General features: G+C 39.2%; 1 protein-coding gene across 8 annotated transcripts in view; it reads left to right on the plus strand.

The window, feature by feature from the left end:
- Positions 1 to 12,880, plus strand: part of CAMK2D (calcium/calmodulin dependent protein kinase II delta) — a 237,916-nt gene extending 225,036 nt beyond the window's left edge. For all 8 annotated transcript variants that reach the window (XM_083174483.1, XM_083174485.1, XM_083174480.1 and 5 more), the window contains 3 exons: positions 586 to 680; positions 2,555 to 2,780; positions 11,277 to 12,880. In XM_083174483.1, the coding sequence (XP_083030609.1) occupies positions 586 to 680; positions 2,555 to 2,780; positions 11,277 to 11,280 (325 nt within the window). In that variant the 3' untranslated portion in view covers positions 11,281 to 12,880. The remainder of the gene's footprint in view (positions 1 to 585; positions 681 to 2,554; positions 2,781 to 11,276) is intronic.
- The last annotated feature ends 227 nt before the right edge of the window (positions 12,881 to 13,107 follow it).

Genomic DNA, 13,107 nt, shown 5'->3' on the forward strand with positions numbered 1-13,107 from the left:
CTACACAAGACAATTATTCTTGTTTCTACTGTATTTAATGCTTCCCCAGTGTAGTGAGTACTTCACAGGCAACCAGATAAATGTTATCCTTAAATATTAATTGCTGTTCCATTGTCACATAGTGCAATAAGATCTTTATAGACAAGTGTAGTCCTGTATGAAGGAACCATTAGCAAACCATTAGTTTCTAAATTGAATACTGAAGACAAATGCGATTATTGAATATGCTCTACAGAGTGTCAGAGATGTGTAGTGGTTACCATAATATACCCTCCCATATATTGCTGCTCATCTCCACTTACAAGGCAGTACTCAATTGGTGGTGATGTACACATCGCTATTTATTTATTGTAGCCCAACAGTGCAGTTTATCCTGTTCACCCCTATGTCGTGCGAGCGACAAATCTGCAATGTTGGTGGTTTTGAGCTTCCAAGTAAATCTTATCTCCAGCACAGTAACCTTGAACAGCCATCCAGCAGGGTACGTCTAGGTCATTATCTTTGCTGTGCATTTTTAGTGTATGTGCAATCTATATATCCTATTAGTTTTTCTAAATTTGTGTAATTTTACTATACTGTTTGCAGAAAGATTTGTGACCCTGGCCTTACTTCATTTGAACCAGAAGCTCTGGGCAATCTTGTGGAGGGCATGGATTTCCATCGCTTCTACTTTGAAAATGGTAGGTTTTATTTAAAATTAGCTTCTTTATGGCCGCTTTTTGTATAATGCCTATGCTTTTCCACCAGGTATAGTCTCTCAAAAATGTGTTAAAAATTGAGGACCAGCAGGGGCTCCTACTTACATTTGACAGGGGTCCTGGCACATGCATAATTTATCTGGTGCATGTGCAGTCACCGTGATGCGGCTGCGCATGAGCAACCAGCCAGCTTCTATGGACTGCACTGACTGCAGCCAAAGGTGGCACTAAATGTATTGAGTGGCTTCCTGTAGGAAGCCAGTTCTCTACTAATTGCAGCCCGGACTGCCATGTGTCTCTGTGACTAAAAGGAAGCGACTTCTGAAAGGAAAGCACTTCTAGTAACAGTGAAGCCGGTGCAATCTCACAGACTGTATCTAACACTGAGCTGGGTGACCGATTTTTACCTGGAGGAGCTGCAGTCCTAAGGAAAAATCCACCACTGTAGAGGACCATTAATGTTCTAATGGAGTACAACAGATGTGACAATGAAAACAAATTATCAGCACTCTTCTTATCCTCCTATTCCACTACATCTCCTCTTGATCCTATACCTGCACAAGTCATTAAAACTATCTTCTGCACTCATCCCAACCTTAACTAAAATCTTCAATCTCTCTCTCTTGCTACTGGTACCTTTCCCTCTCTGTTCAAACATGCAGTGATTACTCCCATTATGAAAATAAAACACAATTCTGACCCTAACTCTCTAACTTCCATCCTATCTCTGAGCTCCAATGCCTCTCCAAGCTACTTGAGAGACTTGTCTACTCTTGCCTCACACACTTTCTTAATTCTCACAACCTATTAGACCCACTTCAATCAGGATTTTGTTCCCAACAAATGACTAAAGTACAGAATGATTTGGTCACTGCTAAGTCTAAAGGACATTACTCACTACTCGATCTTCTAAATCTTTCTGCTGCTTTTGACACTGTTCATCACACTTTTCAGATTTAGGTCCTCTGCTTTTCCAATTGGTTCCATTACATGCTATTAGGTTTTATCATATGCAACTCTTCTCGAGTTGTACACTGGCATTAGAAAACCCACAAGTGCAAACAATGTGTGAAAATGATTGGAAACTTCACAAGTCTGTGCACCCATTTGATATGCAGTTTACATGTTGTGTACCAGTGTTAAGTTTGGCAAGGATTTTCAGTTACGTTATATGTATATATTTAATTAATGTCTGATCCGTTGCAACATACATTTTTGGAATGGTACCAACATCCCCTATTCAGTGCAGCTCAATCCGACTTTTGGATTTGGCTGCTGCTACTCTTGGGATAGGGTGAGCAGTGGGAGGGCGCCATAGAAGTTGCTGCTGCTCGCCTGACAGCGGGACAGGTGAACTGCGTGGGAGGGTGGTGCAGGGTGAACTGGTGCTGTCTTCCCTGCCTCAATCCGACTCTTTTTAGAGTGGGATTGAGATTGCTGTGAATGGGGCCAAAATCTGGCTACCTTTCCAACAAAAGCAGGTGGATTGGCGGCTATTTCGGTTTCCGTCAGCCCTTTTTGAACATCAATGGCTTTCTGGAGTAAACTTCTAAATTCAGTAGAAATTTTTTTTTTTTGATCTTTTGTTTTTAACCTTTTGTAGTCCAAATTTATTTTTGCAATTCAAACAGTCTGGTTTACATGTTTAAATAATTGTATTATTTTTTTTTATTCATTGAATGTTGAACGATGTTAATGTTCTTATTTTAAAGTGACTCACCATTGGATCTGCTACTAGCACTAGGGCTTTTGAGCCTGACTAGAGGTTGGACTTGAAAGGGTTAAAAGTCAGCATATTCTTTTTGTGAACCTTCTATGTTAAGCTAGACTCTAATATTGTATTTGGTTTTCCTTAGCTTTGTCCAAGGGCAATAAGCCAATCCATACGATCATCTTGAATCCCCATGTCCACTTGATCGGAGAAGATGCTGCCTGCATTGCCTACATCCGTCTCACTCAGTACATGGATAGCACAGGATTGCCAAAGACCATGCAGTCTGAAGAGACACGTGTGTGGCACCGCCGTGATGGAAAATGGCAGAATGTACATTTCCACCGATCTGGCTCCCCGACAATACCCAAGTAAGAAGAAGCAAATTAAATAGACTATCTGAGAAACACCATTCTGGAACACGGTGTCAATAATTTGTGCATTAAACACCTTGGGGAAGATGTATTAATCCTAGTAAAGTGATAAAGCAGTGATAAAGTGGAAGGTGATAATGCACCAGCCAATCAACTGTTACTTTTCAAACACAGCTGATTGGCTGGTACGTTACCATCTCTAACTTTGTCACCCCTTTATCACCACTTTATCAGGCTTAGTACATCTGCCCCCTTATTACTTACTAGCTGACCCGCCCGGCGTTGCCCGGGAAAACCTTGGGGTTTCTTTATTTCCTTAATTGCTGGAAAATTTCATCTTACAGTATGCTGTGCCAAAGACCTAAGATTGTAATTTGTTATAGATTCCACCATAATGTTAGAATGTGTTTGCATTGATACTCAATGACGGCAATGAAATCAGGTGTGGTGTTGTTGTTGTTTGAAACACAACGCTCCTGAGTTGATAACTTGTATGTGTTGATGAATTCCACATCCACTCCTGAGATGTAGCACCTACTGTATGACATATCCTCCAACATCTGAGGGTCAGAAATCGGTACAAAATCAGAAAGGGACGTGGCCACACCTCCATTTCTATACTTTCAATGGTACAGTTTCTAGGGTGTGTTATTACAGGCGCTGAGTGCGTGGGGACCGGGGTGGGCGTTACTTACCGCACCATAATTAATAAAAAATTCACTGCTCCCTGCCACTGCCACTCCCCTCACTGAACCTGCCTGCAGCAGTCTCTGAGGTCTGGGGATCTGTAAAGCACATGCACCGGGCATCTCTACCAAACAGTGGGGCACCCCCTGAGTGTGGGAGCAGGTCCGCGGGACGGGCCACATGATGTCATGACGCGACGCACGCCACCCGTACCACTGTAATGCACCACTGGGAATGGGTGCATTGGGCCAAATTCTTCCCTACACCCACCGGGCCAATCCACTGATCCAGCCATCACAATCATAAATGGGGTGCATTGATAAGGTTTGAGTGTAAGAAGTTGAAGAATAAGACTGAGAAAAAGAATTGCCATGTTACAAAGAGTACAATTTACTCAATAAATCGTGAAAAAAAATGTAAGTGTACATAGAAGTACAATCAAGAAATGAAAGTAGGATTAAAAAATAAGTTCTGATTCAAACTGATAATTGTTTGGATGGGGTGGGTTGTGAAACAAATCTATAGGTGGGGGTATGGATATTGTGGGCATAATTGGTGTTTGTTACACCTACAGGGGGCCCTCAATTGATGGGATTTTCACTACAGTGTCACGGTCACAGTGTCACCATAGGGGGATTCCCAATTGGGGTCCAGGTGGTCTTTTAGGGACCCTTTGCAATCCTGTAGGTCTCTTCTCCTTGAGCTTATGGTCTCCCTTAATGATAGTCAATCACTGAGGGAGACCGTAGGCTCCAGGAGAAGAGACCAACGGGATTGTAAAGGGGTCCCTAAAAGACCACCTGAACACCAATTGGAAATCCCCCTACGGTGACACTGTAGTGAAAATTTCTCATCAACTGGGGACCCCCTGTAGGTGTACCAAACACCAATTATGCCCACAATATCCATACCCCCTCCACCTATAGATTTGTTTCGCAACCCACCACCATCCAAACAATTATCAGTTTGACAGGAGAAGGGATGGCTTGCACTGACTGTAATATAGACTCAATTTATTAACCAACTATATCCAAATGAAAATATAGATATTATGTATACACTTGTTGGTGGTGCTCCCTAGAGTTATGGGTGACCATAATTTAGAAAAAAAGAAAAAAGATAACTCTCTTTTTAGGGGCACTAACTTTGGCTATAATATTCATTAGCAATTAACACATAAGTGGAAGAAGACAATACAAGATGCGACAAGAATCTCACCTGGAGACTGATGGATGCGGAAAGATGTTAATGAGTTAAATTGGGAGGAGGAAAGGGGTGGAAAGGAGGCGAAGGAGAAGGAAATAACCAGGAATGTACAGGATGAACACTATTCAAGTGGATATTTGTTGTTTGGAGAGTGAGTTAGTAATCAATGTGGAATAAAGATGATAATTCACATATTAAGCATGTGTCTCAAAAAGTTTTTTATCCAAATTGTAATCCCTATGAGAACTCAGTGTACTCTCTGGTGTACGCTGAGGGATATGGATCACACTTAAATAATATACTGCTGAATAATTAATAGAGGTTACTGTCTCTTTAAGAGTAGTATTGTTTTTACATGCTTAAATACTAATACTCTCACCTCGCCACTTGGGAGAAATAGTGAAAACAAATAGATAAATCATGAAAATTGCAGCTAGGCACAGACAGTGTACACAGCTGCACATAGAAAAGATATTGTTGCACCGATTTTTTTCGATTTTTTTAAATGCTTAGGTAATTAAATAATGAAGTGTATCAGCTTATATAATGTGATGAACACCACTTGTGATCCTCCATAAAATCACTTGGGTCATCAATAAAAATGAGCTGAATTTAATGAGTGATATATACAGTGAAAAAAACTCATAAAAGATAATAATTATAAAATCTGGCGAGAATATTTATGTTCAGGTGGTATCGACCACTTATAGGAAACCCTAATATTTATCAATGAAATAAGCGAATGAGCTTCAATAATATCATGCACTCTTATAATTTCTACACATGAGCTAGTATAGTTATAGGAAAAACAGTTTGTACCCCTTGGTGTCCCAACTGCCACTCACTCATCCGTGTGCCTCAAGGGCAGTGAACGGAGTCCAGTGAGGTGCAGAATAAGGGGCTGCCAATGTGGGAGCAAATGGAAGAAAGGCAACTGGGATCTGCTGTTGCGCTCCAGCTCCTGGATCGCCCCTGTTGGTGATCCAGTGCAGGAGGTCACTCTTGGCTACAGCGCAATGAGAGTCCCTTAAATAAAGAGGAAAGGGACAGCAGCATATGAAAATACGTATCAATCATGTACTTTTATAATATACTGTACTTAATGTTCATATATGCTCTGTGGACGGACAGTAGCTATTGAGTTATTTGACACGGAAAAAGCCCCATTTATATTGCTGGGGAAATCCACAAACACGATTTTTTGGACAAATCTGTCAAGACAATATAAAAAATGCTACTTATCCTCCAAATCCTCGCTCAAAAGTGTAAGGTGCATCAGCGGGTCCCTTCAGTGGTCTCCATACCCCCTAACTGGACGTACGTTTCGCCACAGTATGCAGGCTTGTTCACCAGTGACACTGGTGAACAAGCCTGCATACTGTGGCGAAACGTACGTCCAGTTAGGGGGTATGGAGACCACTGAAGGGACCCGCTGATGCACCTTACACTTTTGAGCGAGGATCTGTAGGATAAGTAGCACTTTTTATATTGTCTTGACAGATTTGTCCAAACAATCGTGTTTGTGGATTTCCCCAGCAATATAAATGGGGTTTTTTTCCATGTCAAATAACTCAATAGCTACTGTCCGTCCACAGAGCATATATGAATATTAAGTACAGTATATTATAAAAGTACATGATTGATACGTATTTTCATATGCTGCTGTCCCTTTCCTCTTTATTTAAGGGACTCTCATTGCGCTGTAGCCAAGAGTGACCTCCTGCACTGGATCACCAACAGGGGCGATCCAGGAGCTGGAGCGCAACAGCAGATCCCAGTTGCCTTTCTTCCATTTGCTCCCACATTGGCAGCCCCTTATTCTGCACCTCACTGGACTCCGTTCACTGCCCTTGAGGCACACGGATGAGTGAGTGGCAGTTGGGACACCAAGGGGTACAAACTGTTTTTCCTATAACTATACTAGCTCATGTGTAGAAATTATAAGAGTGCATGATATTATTGAAGCTCATTCGCTTATTTCATTGATAAATATTAGGGTTTCCTATAAGTGGTCGATACCACCTGAACATAAATATTCTCGCCAGATTTTATAATTATTATCTTTTATGAGTTTTTTTCACTGTATATATCACTCATTAAATTCAGCTCATTTTTATTGATGACCCAAGTGATTTTATGGAGGATCACAAGTGGTGTTCATCACATTATATAAGCTGATACACTTCATTATTTAATCACCTAAGCATTTAAAAAAATCGAAAAAAATCGGTGCAACAATATCTTTTCTATGTGCAGCTGTGTACACTGTCTGTGCCTAGCTGCAATTTTCATGATTTATCTATTTGTTTTCACTATTTCTCCCAAGTGGCGAGGTGAGAGTATTAGTATTTAAGCATGTAAAAACAATACTACTCTTAAAGAGACAGTAACCTCTATTAATTATTCAGCAGTATATTATTTAAGTGTGATCCATATCCCTCAGCGTACACCAGAGAGTACACTGAGTTCTCATAGGGATTACAATTTGGATAAAAAACTTTTTGAGACACATGCTTAATATGTGAATTATCATCTTTATTCCACATTGATTACTAACTCACTCTCCAAACAACAAATATCCACTTGAATAGTGTTCATCCTGTACATTCCTGGTTATTTCCTTCTCCTTCGCCTCCTTTCCACCCCTTTCCTCCTCCCAATTTAACTCATTAACATCTTTCCGCATCCATCAGTCTCCAGGTGAGATTCTTGTCGCATCTTGTATTGTCTTCTTCCACTTATGTGTTAATTGCTAATGAATATTATAGCCAAAGTTAGTGCCCCTAAAAAGAGAGTTATCTTTTTTCTTTTTTTCTAAATTATCAGTTTGAATCAGAATTTATTTTTTAATCCTACCTTCATTTCTTGATTGTACTTCTATGTACACATATTTTTTTCACAATTTATTGAGTAAATTGTACACTATAACGTGACAAATCTTCATCTCAGTCTTATTCTTAAACTTCTTACACTCATAACATTCAAACAAATGCATGCAGCGCTCATGCCCATCGACAAAACATATCTATGAACCAAAAGAGTCTGGGAAACCCTTAAGGCAGAGTAATGCCTGATATCCAACTGACTAACAGGGTGAGTGCAGTGTACCCACTTTGTATTGAACAATGGGTGCATTGGCCAGGACAAAGATTTCTCAGTGCAACTGGCTGGGGAGCGCAGTGACAGGCTGGAGGACTGGAGAGACGGATATGGGGAACAAAGTAGAAACGATACATTAGGTACAGTTTTTATTTGCCGGTACAGACTGTTAAATAAACGGCAAATTATTTTTTATGTGTTCTGTGTGTTTGTGTGTGTTGTACTGTTTTTGTGTGTGTATTGTAGTGTATGTGGTTGTGTGTGTTGTATTGTATGTATCTGTCCAATGTGTAAGTGTGTGAGGTGTGCTATGTATATACAGTATGTGTGTGTTGTGTCTTTGTGTATCTGTGCAATGTTTAAGTGTGTGTTTTGTGTGTGTTGTACTTTTTTTGGGTGTGTGTGGTGAGTGTAGGTGTGTGGTGCTGTTAGAGGTATGTTATGTGTGTGTGTTGTGTGTATCTGCCCTATGTTTAAGTGTGTAAGGTGTACTATGTATAAATCTGTGTGTGTGTAGTGTGCTGTGTGTATCTGTGCAATGTTTAAGTGTGTGTGTTCTGTGTATTGTACTGTTTTTGGGTGTGTGTTGTAGTGAATGTGGGTGTGTGTTGTACTGTGAGTGGTGTGTTATGTGTGTGTTGTGTGTATCTGCCTAATGTGTAAGTTTGTGAGGTGTGCTACGTATATTTGTGTGTGTAGTGTGCTGTGCGTATCCTGGCAATGTTTAAGTGTGTGTTCTGTGTGTTTGTTGTACTGTTTTTGGGTGTGTGTTGTAGTGTGTATGGATTTGTATTGTACTGCATGTGGTGTGTTGTGTGTGTATCTGTCCAATGTGTAAGTGTGTGAGGTGCTCTACGTATAAATGTGTGTGTTGTGTGTGCGTTAGGGTGACCAACTCATCCCTTTAATCCGGGACACATATTAATTACACAGGTTCTGTGGCTGGCTTTCACCTGGTTTTTAACTGCCACGACTCAAGACTCCATTTCACCTGGTTTTAAACTGCCACAGAACCTGTGTAATTAATATGTGTCCCAGTTTAAAGGGATGAGTTGGTCACCCTAGTGTGCGTATACAATGTGTACGTGTGTGTGTGTTATGTGTGGTCTATGTATATCCTCAATTATTTCCTAATTATTTAAAGCCTTCACCATAATGTTAGAATGTGTCATTCATACTCAATGACAGCAATGAAATCAGGTGTGGAGTTGTTCCTTCGCAAACGGTTTCCCAGATCGTCGATCTTTTCCCCAGAACATCAATGAAGGAAAATTAAAACTTGGTGTTTTTTAAATTTCTAAGTGAAATTTCCCAAAAAGGGCTTCGAGGTGCACACCACCGGGTCCAGAGGTATCTTGTTGCTGAATTTGGTGTCTCTGAGTTCCACGGTGTGTCCGCAATGCGACGGACACGCACACACACACACACACACACACAGACTCTTCAACTTATTATATAGAAGACTGATAAATGATTGTCAGTTTATTTTTATATGCAATATTTTTCTTGTGAGTCTATCTATAAATAAATTTTGACAGATTAAAACTGCTTTATGACAGATGGTGCCAGCGAATGTGTGGTTTTGTTCCTTTAATACTTTTCCAATTCTTTAACTTTGCTAAAAGGTTCACATCAGGATATTCCATTATTGAGACACCCTGGTAATTATATTTTTACCATTTCATAATTCTAGAGAGACATTAAGTAAAAAGCCTTGTTTCGGTAAGGTGTAGTTTTGTATTTATAGAGTACTGTAAAGATGTAAATCTAAAAATGGTTTATATGCTTCCTGTACAGTATTATTTATTTTATTTATTTACAGTTTCTTATATAGTGCACACATATTCCGCAGCGCTTTACAGATAATATTTGAACATTCACATTGGTCCCTGCACCAGTGGAGTTTACAATCTATATTCCCTACCACATGTACACGCACACACAGACACACACATTCTAGGTTTACTTTGTTAGGAGCCAATTAACCTACCAGTATATTTGATTGTGGGAGGAAACTGGAGTACCTGGAGGAAACCCATGCAAGTACTGGGAGAACATACAAACCCCGCTATGGTGGGAATCGAATCCATGACCTCAGTGCTGTGAGGCAGTAATGCCAATGGGATCGGTATGAAATCCCGGCGGTCAAAATCCCGACGCCAGAATCTCGACAAGGGGGGACGTGGATCGCACCCCCTTGCGGGCTCGTTGCGCTCGCCATGCAGTGAACCCGGTGCCTCGCTGCGCTCGGCACACTCATTTATTCTCCCTCTATGGGTGTCGTGGACACCCATAGAGGGACAAAGTGCCAGGATTTTGGCAGTTGGGATTCCGACCGCCGGGATAATATAACTGCATCCTATGCTAACCATTACACCATCTGTACTGCCCCATTTTACAGAGATACATGATGTGTTTCCTAAGCACAGTGCATTGAAAATGATAGGAAAGTTTTCAGGACATCAGATGAGTCCTCATACACTATAATGGCAGTCACGCCAGACATCCCTTCTTGTGTAGCAGGTGCTATGCACAGAGCATCACAAGACTAAATAATTTTCTAAGTGACACTTGTACACCTGTGCTCCTGAGTCTGAATCCTTATACAAAGTGCTACAATGCAGCGGCTGTGGCTTTTTTCACATGCTTGTTTTTTTGTACTCCATCACACACATATAAATACGTCTTGCATAGAAGATTGGTTTTGTTGCATTACATTGTGACTGACATTCATGTTCCTGTAAAAAAAAAGGCTACACCACGCTGTGACACTCTGTTCCGCATGGCGTATTGATCCTAGGTGTATTAGGATACATCTTTACATAATGAATATATTGAACATTGGTTTCTAAATAATGTACTTCTAGTGTGAAGATGGTGTAGCACCACGGTCCTCAAGGCACACCAACAGTGCAGGTTTTCTAGATATCCAGGCTTGAGCACACGTGACTTAATTAGTATCTGAGGGATTCTGATTTAACCATCTGTGCTGAAGCCTGGATATCACTAAAACCTGCACTGTTGGTGTGCCTTGAGGACCGTTGTTGGGGATGCCTGGTGTAGCTGATGTAAAGGGGCCCATCTATATGCTGACAAAGTTCCACTTAACTGCACTAACAGGTCTATGTACTAAGCCTTGGAGAGATAACGTGGAAAGATCTAAAGCCAGCATGTCCAACGTTGGCCATCCAGATGTTTTGAAACTACACATCCCAGCATGCTTTGCAATAGTTTTAGCATTATCTAATAGCAAAACTGTGGCAAAGCATGCTGGGATGTGTAGTTTCACAACATCTGGAGGGCCAACGTTGGACATGCCTGATCTAAAGTATCAACCAATCAGCTCCTAACAGGGCAATTAGGGGCTGGTACTTTATCTCCATACATTATTTTTTCTCTCTCCAATGCGTCATACATAGCTCCACATTTCTTAAAAGCTGATTTATTTGCAACATTGGAATAACTATTACTTAGACTAATAATTGTTTATTTTCTTTGTAGCTAACTCTAAGCCTTGCAAGCCTTTTACTCTAAACACTCAAGACAACTGGATGGTAACACTTACACAAACTGCATCCCTCCTTCTGTGTCCTAATCACAAGTGTTTATCTGAGCACAGAATGTCTTCATGTGTAAATCTCTTGTGCATTGTAATTTCATATAGTCATCTCTGCCGCAGCTTATTGAGATCTCACCAGAGGATGATTTTCACTTACACTGAAGACAACATTGGTTATTTCTTTATACAGTAATTCTACTTTTTTTGATCAGTCTGATTTTGCCAGTTCTTAAACTATAGTAATTAAAATGTAAACGTTTCTATTTGTTTTGTTTGTTCAGCCTGGTTTATAAGTAGTAAACAAAGTGTACAGACAAAAAAGTAGTTCCTTCTTATGTTGTAGTTTAGAAGTACATTTAAATTCAAAAGTGTTTTTTTTGCAAATAAAGAAACCGCTTGAATACTTTTATTTCATATGCGGTAATACTGACTTCAGCCACTTGTAACTACTGTATATCTTTAAAAACAAAAAGAAACATATTTATAGATTTAGATTAAACAAGAATATATGTCAAATTATTACACAGTATATATATATAGTGAATTATAAAATGGGTGATTGGTGGTTTTTGAAAGAAAATTAAAGGGAAATTTTACAATAGGAGTAATTTAGTCCTTTCACGAAATCTGTATTTTTGTGTTTTAGCTGTTAAGATTAGATATTGTGTATTGTATGTCGTACGTGTGGATTTTAATGGTTTGGGTACAAAAAGTAGCTACCAATCTATGTGAGAAGATGGAAAAAAACTCTTAATTGTTATTCTCCAGCCTTTCTAATGATGTTGCAATGTTTAGTCACAATACATAATATATTTGCTTACAGTAATAACTGCATTTTGAATGATCTGCTACAGATGTTTTTTGTATTGCTGTATAAATAAAAAATAACTATATTCATACAAACACACACTTGTGTACTTCAACCAATCACTTTAATTGTACAGTTCAACTTCTCTGTGGGCTGTTTACTTCAATGCTAAGTGTGCATGATGGTACGGAATTAATGTTTTCTTGGTCCTCCATATCCCGATAAGTATTTTTGAATTTGTATCATTCCACTTTTGTGAATATCAAAGCAATTCTTTACTATTCTTCATGTTATAGCATAGTAAATGTTAGTGGAGTAATCCTAGTAAACCGTTAATTTTCTACAACATGTAAACAATTAAATTGTGTTTGAGCCATTTAACCTGCCAATGAAATCCTGTGAAATATATATTTTTTTTCTGCTCATCTTTATTCTAGAAGTGGTTTCATTGTTAGTACTTCAGTACAGTGTAAATGATGTAAAGTTCTGATTTTGCTTTATATTATTTCCTTTTATATATATATATATAGCATGGAATGCTAACATAGTACTGTAAGCCAAATCTGTCTTCCACACAATCATGTGAGAAAAGCATTAATAAACTGCACTACGGTGGGTTTGTTTTATCATCTTTTGCAATGTTACAATATACCTATAGACACCATGTATATATTTATTGCCATCAAATAATTGATATAATTAAAAAAATATATATAATAAAAATTGTGTTTAATTTGTTGCAGTTGTTTGTTTTTTACATTTCCAATTATAAAGAAGGTATAGAATTCTTCTGGTGTATTGTCCCATAGAATTTTCTGCCTTGGCACTCACTGTACATAAACATGGCCCTATCTGTATAACTTGGGTAAAAGGCTATATACAGTAATCCTTTCATTACATGGTCTCTCAGTTCTCGGTTTATACTGGCATCTCCCAGAAAGCTTAATTATCTCTTTATGGCTGGT

The sequence above is a fragment of the Crinia signifera genome, chromosome 1 (assembly GCF_055691185.1).
Source record: "Crinia signifera chromosome 1, ASM5569118v1, whole genome shotgun sequence".
Classification (NCBI taxonomy): domain Eukaryota; kingdom Metazoa; phylum Chordata; class Amphibia; order Anura; family Myobatrachidae; genus Crinia; species Crinia signifera.